The sequence below is a fragment of the Erpetoichthys calabaricus genome, chromosome 18, assembly GCF_900747795.2.
Source record: "Erpetoichthys calabaricus chromosome 18, fErpCal1.3, whole genome shotgun sequence".
NCBI lineage: Eukaryota > Metazoa > Chordata > Cladistia > Polypteriformes > Polypteridae > Erpetoichthys > Erpetoichthys calabaricus.
In genome coordinates, this window is record NC_041411.2 from 68,353,572 (window position 1) to 68,373,454 (window position 19,883).

The window sequence follows — 19,883 nt, forward strand, 5'->3', positions numbered from 1 at the left end:
TAATAATAAGATATGATCAAACAAGGAAAGAAGAGAAAGAAGAACATCCTGATTTAAAGTTAAGTATGGGCAATTAGGGGAATGCATCTGAAGCCATGAATGACCTTGCTTTCTTGCTAGTAAGTTTACCTCCTACTTACTTGTGAATTTCCCATTGGGATTAATAAAGTATCTATCTATCTATCTATCTATCTATCTATCTATCTATCTATCTATCTATCTATCTATCTATCTATCTATCTATCTATCTATCTATCTATCTATCTATCTATCTATCTATCTATCTATCTATCTATCTAGAGTGGGGTGGCGGCAGAAGCCAGCATATACAGTAACAAGACCCATCCCAGCACTGAGATGGTACTTATGATGATAAAAATAAGCAATATCATTGTTACCATATTGAATAAATATAATGTAGTGTTCTGTCAACAAAATGAACCTGAGCCCCAATACGAGAGACTATGATCATGGTCGAGAGAATAAGAGGGTCAAAACCGAAAGCACACACAAGAAAAGAGCACAAAGATAATCTTTGAATATTTCAGTGATATAGTATCCGCAGATGAGATAAGTTTTAGTGTCCAGAGCCATCCTTTTATCCTGTCACGTCGATTATGCATGGGTCCCAGCCTCAGAGCAATGCTGGAAGCGGACCTAATGATAAAAAAAACACTGGCAGCCTTTAAGGACCCAAAATCATGCAAAATCATGACATGTAGAATACTGAACTGTTTCAACAAATTTTCTTGACGAATAAGTGTGCCAAGTTTCAACAAAATCGGCCAATTGGGATCTGAGCTGTTTCATGATGACAGATAGACGCCAGACATGGTCATCACAGTAGGTGATGCACCTCAAAACCTTGTGTTGGATTGGTGTCTCCTTCCTTGCGTCATGTGCTGCCAGGATGAGCTCAGAGCCACCATGACATTGAATAGGATTAACCGGGTTTGAAAATGAATGAGTGAAATATTAAAGAGGAATTGATTACATTTTTTATGAAGAAAGACATATCATAAACAATTCATATTTTGAACTGTGCAGATATTGGTAGGTGTTTATTACAGTTTAAGGTTTCTGACAGAATTCAAGCACGGTTGCCTAACTGTGAACAAATATGAAATATAGATAAAGCCTTTGCATTCTCACATATGCTGTGATTTATTATGTATAGGCGTGTTTTAATAAATTATATTACTTATATTTGAAGAAATTTTTTACTGTTACTTGCACTTTGTAAAGTTCAGTATTTTTGCAGTGCATCCAGAACAAATTCCTGCTTTTTTTAGAGTGCAATATTTATTATTTTGTGACAATTAAGTGTACGCTAGCTTAATGATTCCAATGCCACTTGGTTAATTTGGATTATCTGAAGCCGTGGAACTCAAACAAAGGTTTTAAACAAATACAATTATTGAGTTTTGTATCGAAAAACATCCAGGGTTGGTTCCACAAGACTTTTGAAAGATTTTAAATTATGCATTGGGCACTTTGGTCTTTATTGATTATTGCATTTTAGACTTAACTGTACCTACATGTTACTGTTATATTAATCCTGCTGATCTGAGTGAAGAAATGACATGGTCAGTGGTATCTGGGCCATTCTTGGGCAGTAAGTAAACCAGTTTTAGAAATAACATTGCAATGGCTATCAAGGAACAGCTCTAGATTTTGGTCACAGCTAGGCCATGGAGATGGAAGCACATTATTTTGATGCTTTCAAACATGGCTGCCCATGACCATGAACTAAAAAATGTAAAGATGGGTGGTGTTCATAAAGTTATCTCATCTGTGGAGTACCAGCACCTTCACTTTTGGGCATTTCATGCTTTGTCTGGAAGTAAACTTGAAAGTTACAAACACATATGGTGGTAAATGTGCTTGTACTGACCATCACCTCTCCCATTTCATTAAATGAAAGTAATTATATAAAGAGCTGATAGTGTAGATTATAACTTAATAATTTGTTAGTGTAGTTTCTGAAACATTCTGATAATTGCACACTGCCGATAGAAACAGGATAAACACATCATTTTGTTTTGTCATTATTGTCTCATTGAATTGCTGTGGTCTCACACCATTAAGCGTCACAGTTGATGTCAGTTTGTAGCGGTCTGAAAAACCCAGCTAAGATTCACACCACCTGATGATGGTGATTTATTTATTTTTTCGGTGGGGATCCCAGGAACGCACCCAGCCTTGGCCCGACTCACACATACTCCCTCACAGAGACAAAAAGCGAGCAGAATTAAAACAGAAATTCAAGAATGTATTAAACAATAATAAAGAAAATCTAACCACGTGAACCGAAACAATCCTACCCCTGTTCCCTTTCTGGCGATATACAATAAATACAAATTAAGCAATAACAAACAACTGACAAAAACTACATACAATGAAGTCCCTAGCAAAGTCCATAGGAAACAGCAACTAATGTAGTGAAATGATGAAGTTTGAATAATCACTGTTAGTATATGCGAAGAACAGTCCTAGCAGTATACCCTGAAGATGAAGAGTGATGGGAATGGGAGCGCTCCTTCTCCGAAGGTCAACAAACAATCTAATTCAGTCCTCACGCAGCAGACAGACACCAGACAGTCCATACAGATGAACAGGATATAATCCAGGACAAGAACAATAATCCATTGGACATGAACAGGAAGACAAAACAGACGGGTAACTCCAGACACTGTATAACCGGCTCCTTTTAAAACTCACGCTGGCCTTCTTGTCCCTGCATTGGATGCCTGCTTAGGGTGCAGGGGCTGCTGGGAGTTGAAGTTTTGACTGCCTGGTAGCACTGCTACAAGTTGAGTCCATGGAAATTCACTTGATGAGAAGGGTGGGTTTTGCATAGTGGAGGAGTGAATGTAGTGGTGACACTGCACAAAAGGAGGGGTCTGTTCATGGTAGGGTCCTAGGTTTACCCTGTTTCCCTTTATACACTTTATTACATAGGCCAAAACAGAATGCTTCAAATTTCTGCTGACATATGTTACACTACGCCTTTTATATCTTTGATCTCAGGCAGCAAGTCAAGTCAAGTTGGGGAGCATGCACTGGTACAGTACGTTGCTACACCCACTACACGCCGAAACAACTCGGGATCCCGGTTGGAAACCCCCCAGGCAGACATGCGTGGGACAATCCAGTCCCACCCTCTGGAAATGACCCTCAGCCATCCGCCAGTAGCGTCCCTTGTTTGAATTCAAATGCATCCCTTGTTTGAATTCAAATGGGCAAATCAACTGAGGAAGCACACGTACTGTAGACCGCAGACATCCGCGAAGCAGTGAAAAATCCGCGATATATATTCACATATGCTTACATTTAAAATCCGCGATGGAGTGAAGCCGCAAAAGACGAAGCGCGATATAGCGAGGGATCACTGTAGTGCCATAACCGACGCTCCCTCACAATGCAGGTAATGTGCCTCATTCGGCGCTCTATGAGCAACCCCTCATTCGACACAAAGTCAAACCAGCGTTACCCAAGGATTTTCCAAAGAGACACAGTACCAAAGGAGTCCAGTCTTCGTCTCAGGTCACTGGATACCGTCCATGTCTCACAACCATATAGCAAGACAGGAAGCACCAGGACTCTAAAGACTTGGACCTTCGTCCTTTTTCATAGATTTCGGGAGCTCCACACACCCCCTTCCAGCAACCTCATGACCCCCCATGCTCTCCCAATCCGTCTACTGACTTCATAGGAAGAGTCAACACAACCACAAGATAGACCACTAAAACAGGAAGGAGCGAAAGTTATAGCTTGTATAGCCTATATAAATTAACTTGAGGTTTCTAATTATGACCAGAATAGAAGATTACAATGGGAGTTGGTGAAATGATGCAACCTGATAATAGGCTAACGGCTCGCTGTCTGTCTTAGTATGTTTACTGGTTTCTAGTTCGGCTTGGGTTTTTTGCTACAACATAGTCTTTAAATGGAGAAAGAGATGGCCTGGCTTCCTCCTTGGACAGAACAGTAGAGAGACCTCTCCTCAGCATGGAAAGAAAGAGACCAGCATGCATATGCAGTCCAGCCCGTGTTTTGTTCCTGTTAGCATTTTCTCCACTTCCAAAGGATGTCTCAGGCAAACAAAAAAGAAAGGATACACTGGTAATTAGGTTGTAAACTGCCTCTTGAAACCTGCCTGCCAGTCCAGGCTTTCCTCCTGGAGGGATGACTCACAGAATGCAACGCATCTCTGTCTTTGATATCTGAAGCTCAAACAAACTAAATCTATGCTTTTGATGTCACAGATAAAATACCAAATCAAATATCGCATTCGGCAAATAGCTTGTAAAGTATGTCAGAAGCAGAGAGTCTTAGGAAAGCATTCTCGTGAAGTCAGTTGCATGGCACATCCTGAGTCAGTACTTAAGAAAATTTCCAAAAGACTCAGGGGGATGGTTAAGTAAGCATTTAAAACATTATAAAACACAGCAAAGTGAGCCCTTTTGAAAACAATGTCTCTTTTTATACTTTCTTACACTTTTCTCCACCTAATGTGTGTTTACTTGACAAAAGCCGCTTCTTTCTTTTTAATATTCACTACATTCTTTAAAGACAAATTATAAACAATTATGAAAATATATAAATATACATTTACATTACACTATCTTCATTTGATCTCATATTGCAAAAATATAGTTTGCTTTCTGCAGTGTTGGTCCTAGAAAATGAAGTGACTCAATGTATCAGTGGTGATTTGACGTAACACCTTTCCCACTAGAGGGCACACTGCCTAGTGCTCCATCCATCCATCCATCCATCCAGTTTCCAACCCGCTGAATCCGAACACAGGGTCACGGGGGTCTGCTGGAGCCAATCCCAGCCAACACAGGGCACAAGGCAGGAACTAATCCTGGGCAGGGTGGGTTGTCTCAGTATTATTTATTTTCTCCTTTTGAGCATAGAAGTGTAATTAATTTCATCAACCTGTCTATTTGTGTAAAGTTTTTAATTTTATTTTATAGAGTACATATCATGAATCATGAATCTGTCTTCTTATATTTCCTGCCTAGGCACTTGAGTACTTATTCAAGTTTATTGTTCAGTCGAGGATCCTTTACTCTCGGGCAACATGTGGAATGGAAGAGGAGCAGTTTCGCGCCAGCATCCAGGAACTCTTTCAGTCCATCCGCTTTGTGCTGAGTTTGGACAGTAGGAGTTCAGAGACGCTTATATTCACACAGGTCAGTTGGCTCTTTGTGTAAGTGTAGCGCTCTTTCATGTTAGTTTTAAATCACTTGTGAATGTTTCTTTTATAGTAGAATAGATTGGTGATTTGTTCTGGATTTTAATAGTCACACTTTATATTGTTCAAAGGTGTTGGTTATGTGCACAGCACAGATGAGCTGATTATTCTTCTTCAAACAGCCCACTCAAGCTGCTTAAATACTGTAATCTTTTACCATTGTAAAATAATTATAAAGTTAAGTTAATAAAACTGAGAGACACCTATAATACTGCTATACTACTAATCCAGATAACTTTGTAAATGTATTGTAAAAATTTCTATATAGTCAGGGTCGCCATTCTTTGAAGACACAAAACCGAGACAGGTGTGGGATAAATGATGGATGTGATGGAATTTGAGGGAATGTGGTTGTAGCTTTGAACAACCATTTGATACAAACTGGAGCATGCAGAATTCACTATGAATGAACTATCACAACATTCCCTTATTTTTTTAGTTATTTATCTGGACAGAAGCACATGCTGCTCAAAATGAGCCCGTCTGGTTACTAGGAGATTACTATTTATACTTTATAACACTTCCTCAGGCAAAGTCACCAGTTGTCCACTTGGTCCAAAATACACTGATCAGTTTCTGCATGTACTGTATTTCTATTATTATGGTAAATATGTAAGCACAATTAAGCACAATTTAAAAGTACAACTTTGTTTAAGACATTTCAGAGACCTTCAGTCAAATTTGCTTGAAACTTTCTAATTTCTTTGTACCCGTTAATTTATAACATCTGTTTTTCTAATGGTAAGCTATTATTTAAGTGAGAATTTGAAGAACATTAACATCATTGGGTTTTAGCGAGGACTATTAGCCTTCAGTATCAGTGATGGGTCAGAGACTGTGAACTTTGTGGGAGTCCTGACTAACATAACTATTGTAACATGACCTTGTCAATCCTGTTTAATCAAATTCAGGGCCAGGGGTGCGTAGTTGCAACGCTGCCCAGAAGACGGTGGGTACTAATGCGGAAAGAGATTAGCTGATGGTCACCAGGAAGCACAGCCTTCACAGTATTCAGAGATGGACTCTGCGCAGTTGACTAATTAGAGCTCTCTATTGAGCTCACACTGCAAAGTACTTGTTTGTGGGCTGGATGCTGTAGGTTCACAGCTAACCACCAACACTTCACCATAGTGCAACTCTTCAAACTGAAATGCTTCATGGTGCGAGTCCGCATCAATTTAATTGGCAACAAGGTTGGGGTTTGTATTGTGGACGGGTGGAGTGTAGTGGAACACTGTATGGAAAATGGTGGGTGCTGACACAGAGAGAGATTAACTGACATCACCAGTAAACACATCATTCACAGTATTTATAGATGATCTCTGCACAGCTGAATAATTGGAAATGTCCATTTAGTTCATGCTGCCAAGTATGCACTTCTAGATCAAATTCTGCAAGTTTACAGCTAATCACCAACAGTTCACCACAGTGCAAATCTTTGATCTGAGATGCTTCTTGATGTGAGTCAAAGCAATTTGGGTGGAACAGGAGACCATCTTGCCAGAACTGGACAGGACTACTCACACAAATGCACCTATGAAGCTAATTTACAACAGCCAATTTATTCAACACACATGCTGTTTCTCTTTGTGGGATTCCAGTCTGTATTCTCTGCATACAAAGATTTTTAAAAAATTAGCAAGTATATTAATGGTACTTGTTTCACTGCTGTTTCATAATTAATTGATTGTGTCCCAGGAAATCTTGTTATTTCCACTTTCTAGCTAATTAAAAATATCTTGAGACTACAAATGGTGCCTACAGCAATTTTTTTTTCACATTTTTTTTTATTGAAAGTTTGAATAGAGCTATAATTTAATAAAAAAGTTAAAAAATGCAAAACCCATGAAGGGCTTTGAATGGTCCTGCTGTGCTAGAGATTTGCAGAAATCCCCGAACACCATTCACTTCTTTTCATTTCTTTTTAATCTGACTAGCATCAATTAAATTACATAAAAATTGTTCAGAAGTTGACAAATACAGAATTAAACCCCTCCATCTTCTAGCTTTCATTATCATTTTATCATTTAGGCTTCCACATCTCCAGAGAGTAATGTAGTTTAGAAATGTCTCAGAGGTTTCAGACTTCACCTACTCATTTTCAAAACCATTTCCTTGTTGGGTTAAAACCTTAAAATGAATACAATGCCATCTGAAATACTGACTGGAAAGAAAATATTGTCACATTCATGATGAACTCTTTACCAGTAGAATTACACAAACTTGAAATTAGAGTTCAGAATTGACATATAACATTGCGAAATTCACATAATCTAATTCAGGGCATTGGGGTTGGAGGCCACCTCAGTAGCATGTAACGCAAGACTGGAGCTCTCTCACAAACCAAAATCCACAGTTATCTATGGCCAAGTTGAACTCACCAGGCAACCTTTTTAGACATGACTTTTGGGTGGGGAGAAACTAGACAACAAAACATACAGACATGGAGAGAAAATGTAAACTGTTAGTTCAGTCACTTAGACACCAATATTCAGCAACATTCTGGCCTGTAACCATACTGACTGCAAGTCAATTCCTTAGACATCTGCCTTCTGCTGACTGATTAGATAGATAGATAGATAGATAGATAGATAGATAGATAGATAGATAGATAGATAGATAGATAGATAGATAGATAGATAGATAGATAGATAGATAGATAGATAGATAGATAGATAGATAGATAGATAGATAGGGTACTATATGATAGATACTGTATATACTCACATATAAGTTGGGTCTGATCATAAAATCAGACCCCGACTTATAGGCCCGTTCAGAAATATGACACTTAATTTTTTTTTTTTTACATCGTCTTGCCTCCTCCAATCTCGCATCAGTTTCTCAGACGCATTGAATTTTGTTGCAACAGCTGAGTTACCAATTTCTTTCGTTTCTTCAACAATGTTTAATTTAAAGCCAGCTTCATATTTTCTTCTGATCGAATGCTCCACCATAGATACGGGATGCTGTTATGATAAAGGTGTATGAGGGTGTGAGATACAAAAAACACAAGTCAGTGCAAACTTTGCTTCGGAATAGTTTGGGTATTACCGTGTGGTGACGTAGGCACAATAGACAGAGAAAGAGAGAGGTTAGGAGCACACGCGTATACAACGCATTGCCACACCCACATAGAAACAAAAGGCATTGTGCTCCGTGGTTACTCACTCAGGTGGGCGTTAGCATATCATAATCTCTATGACCGATAGTGTGAGTTTTCCGCATTCAACTTATACAACCAACATTATAAAATACCTGAAATTACACTGTAAAATCAAGTCCCGACTTATCAGTGGGAGAACTTAGATAGATAGATAGATAGATAGATAGATAGATAGATAGATAGATAGATAGATAGATAGATAGATAGATAGATAGATAGATAGATAGATAGATAGATAGATAGATAGATAGATAGATAGATAGATAGATAGATAGATAGATAGCATTTCTTGACACGCTCCTGAATAATTCTTTGGCTAAAGTCCTCAGTGTGTCAAAGAAAGGATGTGCAGCGTCGTTCATAATGGCCATAAGTTTTCTCTTCATTCTCTCCTCCACTACTACCTCCAGAGCATTAAAAATTTGACCCATAACTGAGAAAGCCTTTTTAAGTACCTTGTTGATTTGGTGAAGTGATGTTACCAGTCCAGCATACCACAGCGTATAAAATCACACTGGCCATCACAGAGTTGTAAAGGATGCCACTAACCACATTGAAGTAACGCAATCTCCTAGGAAAAGACAGTCTGCTCTGCCCTTTCTTCTATAGTTCCTCTGTGTTACAGGATCAGCTCAGCCTGTCATTGGTGTGAATCCCCCACGTACTTACAGCAGTGTGCCACCTCTACATCCACTCCTTCAATACTGACTTAGTGTAGAGCAGTGTTTCCCAAACTCGGTCCTGGTGAACCCCTGTGGCTGCGGGTTTTTGTTCCAACCAGCTTCTGTTTTTAATTGAACTCCTGGGATAATTAAGTGAACTGATATTTCCCAAGTTCTATGTTTAGGGAACAATATAGAAATTAGAAAACTAAGTTTGCTAAAAAAAATAAATTCAAATGTACCAAGCAGTTATATAGAAATAATGTATTTTTTTTCCTTTCAACAGTACTTTTCTAGGTCTTCTAATTGTTTAATGAATCCATTATTTACTCATTATTGGGTCGGTTGCTAAAGTACTTGCAGCCTTTGATTCTTCAGTGTTGTTTGCCAGCGTGTCTGTTCTGCTCGTTTTAAATTGTCATTATTAAGATACAACAAAGGGGGAAAAAGTGCACAGAGAAAGGGCAAAGTATAATGAAATCAACAAAAGAGAGTTAAGCATTTAAATCTATAGCAAAAGCAGAAATATTTCTAAATGTCTTATAAATGTAAAAATCATGCTGCTATGCTTTTCTGAATGTCGAAATAAAATAAGAAAAAAATACCAGCTAATTAAATGAGCTCAGTGCTATCAGGTGTTGTCACTGATTAGGAATCCGGTTGGAACAAAAACCTGCAGCCACAGTGGGGCCACAGGACCGAGGTTGGGAAACACTGGTGTAGAGGCTCTTTGGTGTGGTGAAAGTCAATAACCAGTTCCTTGGTTTTGCTGATGTTACGTTGCAGACAGTTCTTTCAGGACAAAAAAATAAAATTCTCCACCTGACTCTCATACGCTGTCTCACCCTCCTTACCAATACTCCCATAATTGCAGACTCATCTGAGAATTTCTGCAAGTGACATGGCCTGCTGTTGTATTTGTAGTCAGAGGTATACAGACTAAAGAGAAAAGGAGACAGGACTCACAAACTGCAGTTTATAGTCCATTATCCAGGACACCATAGGTTCATCCACCTGCATATCTCTGAGTTTACCCCTAAACAGAGATGGCTGGATGGTATTTAAGGAATCGGAGAAATCAAACAACTGTGATCCTCTCAGGGCTGCCAGTTTTTTCCAGCTGAGAATAAGCCTTGTGGAGCAGATAGATAATTTCAACTTCAATCTCAGTCTTTGTCTGATTGGCAAGCTGCAGTGGGTCCATGTGGTCTACCACAAGAGGACTCATATAGTCCAGGATGAATCTTTCAAAGGTCTTCAGGCTGTGAAACATAAGAGCCACTGGTCTGTAGTCATTAGGTGAAGAGATGCCTGCCTTCTTTGCAACAGGAACAATGTAAGATGTTTTCTACAGTAGCGACACTTTATGGAGCCTTAGGGACAGAATGAACAGGTGCTAGAGGACCCCACAAATTCCCTCACAAATTTCCTTTGTATACCTTCCTCAGTTGTTTCCTTACTTGGTCTTCAAGTATCGAGAGCCTGTACTGATGGTCAGAATTGGACTCATCACTGGCCGTTCCAGTTGAAGTGGTAGGAGTTGTTGATGTAGGAGGGACGGTGTGGGGGAATGGTCCTCAAATACATGATACACTCTTAAGCTGAAATAATTCTGCTGAATCTACTTTATTAATGCCTTTGAGGATTTTCAAGATCTTGATTTTGCATTAAGTCGCCATGCAGTCTCCTCTGCTCAAAACTAAACTGTTTCAATCCTTCAATCCTGTCACAGTTTGACATGCCCTTAAGCCCATGAATGCTCTTGGTTGATCTCCTCTGCAAATGTTCAAGTTCTGCTATGTCTTTTTTTTATAGTATGGTGACCAGAACTGCACACAATACTCCAGGTTCTGTCTTACTAGTGCAATATATAGACTAAACATAATGCCCCTTGATTTTTATTCAACAGTTTTTACGATATAACATTTTTAATTACTTCTTCACATTGCTTAGATGATGAAAATTTTCTGTCAAAATAAATCCCTATATCCTTTTCAGAGTTTGCTTCCTATAATACCGTGTCTCCCATCTTGTATTTATAACTAATCTTTCTTTTGTTCATGTGTACCACTTTGCACTTTTCTACATTAAATGGCATTTTCAAAGTGTTCACCCAGTTCTGAAGCTTGTCCAGGTCCTTTTGAATTCTTTTTGTTGCCACCTTAGTGTCTGTCATTCCTCCAATTTTAGTGTCATCTCCAAATTTGACAAGTTCACTATGTACACCAGAACCAATGCTATTAATATTAACTAGAAAAAAATAGAGTGTATAAGAATTAAATTTAAGAGTTTGAATTATTGAGTCAGGTCAGGTTGCATGCACCAGTACAGCACGTTGCCACACCAATCACACGACAAAACAGCTTGGGATCCTAGTTGGCAACTGCCAAGGCAGACAGTCCCACCCTCTGGAAATGACCATCTATCTGCTGCAGCCAGTTGTTATGTGGGCATCCCCTTGACCTGGTCCAGCTGCTCGAGTCCTCAACATTGAGGATCCTGTGAGCAGGATCACCCTCAGGGAATCACACCTCATGGCCATAGTGCCGTAACTGACACTCTCTCACAATGCAAGTAATGTGCCTCATTCAGGACTCCATGAACAATCACTCATTCGACATAAAGTCAAACCAGTGATACCCAAGGACAGTACAAAAGAAGTCCAGTCTATGTCTGAGGTCATTGGATAGCGTCCATGTCTTGCAATCGTATTGTAAAACAGGGAGCACCAGGACTCTAAAGACATGGACCGTCATTCTTTTGCAGAGATTTCAAGAGTATCACACACCCCTTTCCAGCAACCTCATGGCACGCCATGCTCTCCCAATCCTTCTACTGACTTCATAGGAAGAGTCACCAGAGACATGAATGTCACTGCCGATGTAAGTAAACCTTTCGACAAGGTCGACACTCTCCGCAGACAGACACACTACTGATGGCTATGCCCAAAAGATCATTAAGGCTTTGAGACCTTGAAATAGCTGAGGGTCAATATAAAATTTCAAATTATGGACTGCAATCTAATATCTGTTATGTCTCCTTGAAAAGGTGAAAATCAAGATGATTGTGAAAATTTGTTCCTCCTGAAATCTGTGTACCTTAGATCAGGGATAAATGCCTCTTATATACATTTTTATGTTTTAAATAAGAGTAAAGTTATCCTTTTAAGTTATTTTTATTCAAACTATGTATTTCTATTGGCCCCTTTTCCTTGTATATCCCCCTATGTTTATTTTTCAATTCCCCTTCAATGTCCCACGATCTCAGGGAACCCAGCCGCCCCAAGGACAGGCGAATGAAGCAGTGAACTGTGTGCAGCCCTGGAGCGCCAATGCTCTAAGGCCCTCACCTTTATCAGTAAGTAACAGTGTCCCCATGTGCCAGCCGTGCTCACTTGAAGGGTTATCACCTTACAAATGCAGCTCCTTCCATCCCCTTGTCTTTTAATGACAATGTACCCGCTTTCACTTCTTCTGAAACCTTTCAGTCCCTTTCCTCCTTCAAGCCTGTCCATTTTTCAGCCCAGTGTGGCACTTGCATCATCAATTGAGCATCTTCCTCATTATAATGTACATTAATAGAGATGTGGTGGGATGTAGTAGTGTATTCATCCATAGGCTAGGAGAATGTGTTCTCCAGCAAAAGTACATTCAAAATCTCCCTAAACATGTGCAAGACTAAAAATGTTGGACAAAGGTGGGATGGGGAATGGCTTGCAAATTCAACAAATTATATTTTCTCTTCTGCTCTTCCAGGCAGCTCTACTCAACTCGTTTCCTGCAATTTTTGATGAGCTACTTCAGATGTTCACTGTCCAAGAAGTGGCTGAGTTTGTCAGAGGAACGTTGGGGAGCATGCCCAGTACGGTTCACATTGGCCAGTCCATGGATGTGGTCAAACTACAGTCGATTGCCCGAACTGTGGACAGTCGTCTCTTTTCATTCCCAGGTAAACTTTTGGACTTTTTATCCAGCTGTCAATCTATTATAACAAATGTAGTCAAACTTTAGATCATTGAGTCCATTCAGAAATGGTGATGCTATGCACATCTGTGCAATATGGGGAAAAAAGTAAAACTGGCATAGTAAAAGAGAAGTCATATGGTGCAGAGAACTCCACACAAACTGTTACCAAGCTAGTAACTGAACCAAAATTCCCCGAGGTCTGAGGCGGCAGCAGCAGAAGAGAATTCTTGATTTTGTTCAGTTGTCCATGTCCTAAAAGTACTTTGTTTCTAACTTCTTTCTTTCAAAGTGAATTATTTCTCAATTTCTGTTTCAGAATCCCGAAGGATCCTCCTTCCTGTGGTCCTCCATCACATCCACCTCCACCTGCGCCAGCAGAAAGAGCTGCTTATTTGCTCAGGAATCCTTGGCAGTATCTTCTCTATCATTAAGGCCAGCTCACTGGTAATCTTCCATACACACGGGCAGACTCCCAGTCACTTGCAAAGTCTCCTGATTGCCATTTTACTAAAATGCATAAACACCAATTCAAAGTCATCTTTCCAGTCAAAAAAAACCTGTGGCCCTAGTAAAGAAAAGTTGTCCTGTAATTGGGTACTTTCACAAATTAGGGAGTCCATTCCCGGACATTTTTCATTCCTGCATTCCCGGGAATGAAACTGCTGTAAACGGGAACGGCCAAGCTTGCATATATAGCGTGTAAAAGTGTAAAAATCGATCAAGAAATAACAGAGTTATAGCTGAAAATAATTAAGGTGGCACCATTGCCGCAGCTTGCCTTTCATCAGACAACAGCTTTGAACAGCAACTTGAAATTGCAGTGCGTCAGTCTGTTGCATCCGCATTATCTGTGCCAAGAAACTTGCCATCACAGAATGATGACAAGAAACTGGATGCATCAGTAAAAGCTGAAATGGCGGTGTTTCAGCGCAACGGCAAGCGCGGGCGTTGTTTAAAACAAGTGTATCAGTATCTGATGACTGTGCTGCCTACTTCAGTGGAGGCAGAGCGTGCTTTCTCAGTGGCTGGCGTACTTCTGCACGAAGGTGCGCTCTCACCTGCATGACTGCACGCAGGACACATTAATAATAATAATAAATTACATTTAAATAGCGCTTTTCTCAGTACTCAAAGCGCTTTCCACACAAGGAGAGAAGCGAACCCACAATCTTCCACAGTCTTCTTACTGCAAAGCAGCAGCACTACCACTGCGCCACCTGTGAGGACGTTGTGCTTTCTACGCTCTTATTACCGCAACTAAAGATACATGTACTTATATGACAGCATGAAATGCTTGTAGATAAGGTTAGTCTTTTATTTGTGTCAACATATTGCAGTAGTTTTATTAAAAATAAGTGTCGGTCGTTCTAAAACCGTTCACATGTGAGATGCCTGTGCTCTGTGTCATCCCTGGGCACTCAGGATTCCCGGGAATGAAATGTGGGATTCCCGAATTCCCGGGAATGGATAAACCCGTCCGGGAATGGATTCCCTATCACAAAGTCCCTAGGCCATCTTGAAAATAATTACAGAGTGTGAACCACTAGAAGGCATTGCACGACCTCAAACCCCAAATACAACAGCACATTTGTCTGTTGCAGCCTAGTGTTACATGGACATCCCTTTGGCCTGTCCTGTTAGCGGGATCACCCTCGGTGCAGACACAGTTTCAGGTGCTAATAAAGATATTTATTGACACAAATGCTTTAATTTTTTAAAATTTCATATACTTTGTTAATCCTCATACTTTTTGTATGACCTTTGGTCGTCAGAGCTCAGGGTCATCCATTAGTACAGTGCCCCAGAGCAATTTTCAGGTTAAAGGCCTTGCTCAAAGGCCCAGCGGAGCAGGATCCCTTCTGGAATTTAAACAGGCAAACTTCCAGATTCCAGCGAAGATCCTTAGTCATAGCCACCATATTCCACAGCTCTAGCAATTTGATTCTTCTCTTCTCCGCTCCAACCAGGTGAGCCTCGTCTGACTACTCTCCCGACTCTGACTCCCCAGGTGAGGCAGAGCAGCTTCCTTTATACCAGACCTAAGAATACTTCTGGTGCTGTTGCATTGCATCCAGAAAGCACTTTCAGTTCAAGCGGAAAATCCCCTTGACTGGAAAATCTTCCTTCAGCAGCTCCCCCTACTGGCACTTGAGGACCCCAACAGGGCTGCCCAGCAAAACTATAACTCCCATGCAACCCTGCGGTTGTTCAAATGGTAATGCATGCCAGTGGGATGTCACCACCCAGTGTACTGGGGATGCACATGCACCTGTAAAGCAGTCTCTGCCTGTCCGCCCATTATATATAAGGAAAGTTACCACTAAACCAACCTGGTCTCTGCCAGTCCACCCACATCTTTCCATTAACAAGGTCCCACCAGCTAGATAAGGAGCCATCCATCTTAGTTGAGATGCCAGCCAATCCATGGTATCTATTACAAGTGATACCCACCTTCTTAGTGTCATGGAGAATGAAATGTGACATAAACAACACTGCAAAGACAATCCAGAAAGGTTTGATGTACCAGCAGGGAATCTGGTTATAGTGATTGCAGTGTGAATAGTCTGTAGACTTTTGGTTACATCTTGTCCAAAGGTATTGTCTTCTGTCATTTATGGATGATCTGAACCCAATGGTAATTTCTGGAACCTACCTATAGATGGGGTATGAGCAGGGACTGGCTGTGAACTAATGGTTTTCTTCACAGTTGATCTGAGTCAGATTAGTAAAGATCCACACCCTTCCTTTTTCCCCTTTAATTTATTCCCTATACAGTAAATGCAAACATTTTATAACATGCAAGTGGGGCGGTGACATTATTCTAACCCCAGGTCACCAGAATTTGCCCTTACCTGTACATTCATTATAAATTAAAGATTGAAAATAAGTGATTTGATGTGAATTCACTGCCTCAAGTCATTATTTGATAAAGGCCCCAGTGGAGAAAGTGATAGCAATAAGCCTTTCATAATTAATGTTTCTCCTCTCCAGCTGTACTAACTAACTGTGAAGCCTCTCAGACACAGGTGCATGTAACACAAACCCACGGGGGGCACTTTTACTGCATACAGAAATGGACGCTGTTTATCTTATTATGGTGTTTCTAAACACGATTGTTGGCATCATAGATAATTTAGTATGGGAACACATATGAATTCATTTGTAGTGTATAAAAAAAAATTGAAGAACATGTAGATTCTTTTTTCATTTTGACGATCGTAGGGTACATTTTCATTTGTTAAATAAGAACAATCCAAATTGCAGCTCTTTGGTTCAGCATCCTGGGTTCAAATCCTGCTCCTGGTGGCACTTGTTTGTTGTCCTCATTTTTGATTTTATTTTATTAAATCCCCAATGAGAAATTTCACTTGACGTGTCTTTTCACTTGACCTCTGGAAGTCAGAATGCAGGGTTCAGCCATTGTACAGCACCCCTGGAGCAATTTTCAGTTTAAGGCTCTTGCTGAAGGGTGCTAACTGGATTTGAACCAGCAACCTTTCAGATACCAGCACAGATCCTTAGCCACAGAGGCTATCACTCCACCGGTCCTCATACAGTGGATTTAGAAAATATTCAGACATCTTCAACATCTACACACTTTATATTGTGTTGTAGGTTTCATTTTAAATGGATACATTTGCCATTTTGAGCATCAATCTACACTCAATAACCAATAATGACAATGTGAAAGCATGTTTTCAGAAAAGTTTACAAATTTATTGAAAAGATAAAAAGCTGAAATCTCTCAGATTATTATTACTAGCTGTGTAAGCCCGTGCTGTAGAAAGCCTGGACTCCTAGAAACCATGGATTCTGGCACTTCAATCAATCAATTGCATCGGTTGTACATTAGAGGCAAAGCAAGGTTCTCTTTCCTCTGCGGTTTCATTTTGCTGACATGCTCACCTCCGTTGTATATCAGCAGCTAAGCGAGTTTCTTTCTCCTCGGAGGTCTTGTTTTGCCAATGTGCTCATCTCGCTTGTGTATTAGCGGGTAAGCGAGTTTCTCTTTTCTCAGTGGTTTCACTTTGGCAACCGACGCTTTTTTTGAGCTTCATGCTGTAGTCTCGCACTTCCAGGGTGGACAGACAGACACGCACACTTCCACGTGTAGACATTTATATATAAGATTATCTCTAGATTATTGCAATTCCCTATATGTGGGATTGCCCAAATCTGCCCTGTTGTGCCTTCAACTGGCTCAAAATGAAGCAGCTTTCTAACCAGCACTAGAAAAAGAGAGCATATCACACCTGTACTGGCCTCTCTCCACTGGCTACCGGTGATATTTCAGATTGATTTAAAAATGTTATTGTTTTTTTTTAAGGCCTTGCATGGTTTAGCTCCAAATTACATCTGCAATCTCCTTCATCCCCTCACGGGGAATGAGGACTTTGAGGTCATGTGCTCAACTACTCCTTGTAGTTCCAAGATCACAGCTGAAGTCTATGGGTTACAGGGCTTTTTTAGTTCTTGCTCCTAGATTTTGAAAAGATCTGCCATTCTATGTTGGATCTTCTCCTTCTGTTGAGGTTTTTAAGATTCGGTTAAAAATCCACCTTTTCTCTTCCACCTTTCACTGTGCATAAGGCCGTCGAAAGGAGTAGGACGGAAATGAAATAGTCCTTAGCAAACTGTTTTACGTAATTGCTTGCTTTATGGCAACCTTATATGTTCTTTTGTGCAGCACTTTGGTACAACTTCTGTTGTTTTTAAATTTGCTTTTATAAATAAATTTTGACTTGACTTGATTTATCGATCAAATTCTTGTGTGGGATTCAATCCCAGGATGCCAGATTTATGAGGTGGCAGTGCTCCTCACAGTGACAGCCAAACATATTTGTAAGAGATTTAAAATTTCAGAGTAAAATTGGTTTCCTCTTTTTCACTTTGCCACCCATCATTCCAATGCAAATATGGCTCAGTTGTTGTACAGAAAATGTAAACTTTTAGAAGTTCTAATGTTGAAAATTCTTCTTTGTCAGGATTCTATTGGTTTCATTTAACTATGATGCTTTCTCTGTTTATTTATATTTTCATTCCAGGATACATCTGTGCAGGAAGAGGTAGAGATGATGGTGGAGAGCCTGCTGGATGTCCTCCTCCAAACCCTTCTCACGATAATGAGTAAATCCCAGTCTCAGGAGGCGGTAAGAGGTCAACGCTGCCCACAGTGCACGGCTGAGATCACTGTTAGTAACTAACAAATCCTGTTCTTTTTCTTGCTTTCTTTGTAACTGTCCATTCTTCCCATCCTTGCTGCTCCACTTCACCCAGCTCCTGATCCTTTCCACTGCTGCACAGTAAAATCAGGGTGACGAGTAGAAGATCCTTATATAACTTGAAAGTAATCATTTAGCTATGTCCCTGGATAATATTAAAAATCAGCTCACACTTTATCTATGCCTTCTTCGTTCAGATCAGCATCGTGTTGGGTTGTGGCCATCTCAGCAGTGTCAGAAGTAAGGCAGGAACCAGTGTGTCACATGGCACGTTCATAGACATGCCCACACACAGTCATACTGACCAATCCAGAATTGTCAATTAACATAAAATACAACTTTTTAAGATGTGGGAGGAGCACCAGAGTACTAAAGTGACCCAGACTAGGATGGATTAACTTTGCCAGTTAGGAATCAATTTTTTTATGCTAGATTATAATATTCTTTAGTTTAGGTACTGCAAAAATGCATCTACGAGGGGGGGGGGGACCCAAAAATAACAAGAATTTTTTTTCTGGAAGCTGGAGGAACATTAGTTCCAACATTTGCCACTAGGTGCTTGTACTAGACTGCCCTCCACATCATTTGGCCAGACAGCGTCCTTGAAGTGCTCAAGTGACCGCGTGATGCATTGTGGAGATATCGACCCAAATAGAGGCGATGACGCAAGTGGCTTATGCATCATGACACACAGCATTGAGTGTGCAGCAGTTTCTCATGAAAACGGGATGACAACGGTTTCCCACTCCCCCTATTCCCTGGACCTTGTACCCTGCGATTTCCAAAAATGAAGAGGGACCTTAAAGGAAAGATTTTTCAGGATGTAGAGGATGTCAACAGGCAAACAACGGAGGCACTGAAGGCTATCAATTTACAAGAGTTTCGGAACACTTTTGAACAATGGAAAATACAGTGAGACAAGTGTATTGTGTCTCAAGGAGAGTATTTTAAGGGTGATTAAATTTTGGAAATGTTCTGAGGAATATACGATTTAAAAAAAATTGTTATTTTTGGGTCCTCCTTCGTATTGTTCATTTATGTAACAAGACCTTAACGTGCACTTCTTTTGAGTCTTTGTATTTGCTTACTGTATACTGAACATTAATATCCCAAGTCTTTCACGTCTGCCTAGTAATTCAACTCAGTGTTCCTTCAATAATTGGTGCCAATCAGCAGTGACTTTGTATCAGTAAACTCCCTGTTCCCACTTTGTGCAATGCACAAAGCCCCCCAGTGAGTTTGTATTTGAGAAATTAGCTGGGGTGAACATATACAGTACTAACAAAGGTAATGACACACAACCACTGAAAACAATAGAGTGATTTGGAGGTGAGATTCAGGTGGGAAAAATGGACAATGTGGTAATGGCAGGCATGTCCATTATGAATTAGGCTTGGCTGTCTGAAATCTGTCTACATAGCACTGTGTTGTTTCATGGTTCCAGAAACATCACCCAGCACACCTCCTCTGTGTATTTGCACATTCTCTGTGTGTCTCTTTGTTTTTTTTTCTTCTGAAACCCAAAGACACACACAGGATGTTATGTTGATTGGTGTATCTACATCAGCTTTGGGTGAATGAGTGTAGGAGTTTGTCTTGCAA

General features: G+C 40.2%; 1 protein-coding gene across 8 annotated transcripts in view; it reads left to right on the forward strand.

Moving 5' to 3' along the window:
* dock3 (dedicator of cytokinesis 3) overlaps window positions 1-19,883 on the forward strand; it is a 970,442-nt gene that overhangs the window by 832,194 nt on the left and 118,365 nt on the right. For 7 of the 8 annotated variants that reach the window (XM_051921401.1, XM_051921404.1, XM_051921402.1 and 4 more), the window contains 4 exons: window positions 5,034-5,204; window positions 12,850-13,042; window positions 13,376-13,503; window positions 18,105-18,251. In XM_051921401.1, coding sequence (XP_051777361.1) covers window positions 5,034-5,204; window positions 12,850-13,042; window positions 13,376-13,503; window positions 18,105-18,251 — 639 coding nt within the window. The remainder of the gene's footprint in view (window positions 1-5,033; window positions 5,205-12,849; window positions 13,043-13,375; window positions 13,504-18,104; window positions 18,252-19,883) is intronic. The other variant, XM_051921406.1, reaches the window with a different exon arrangement.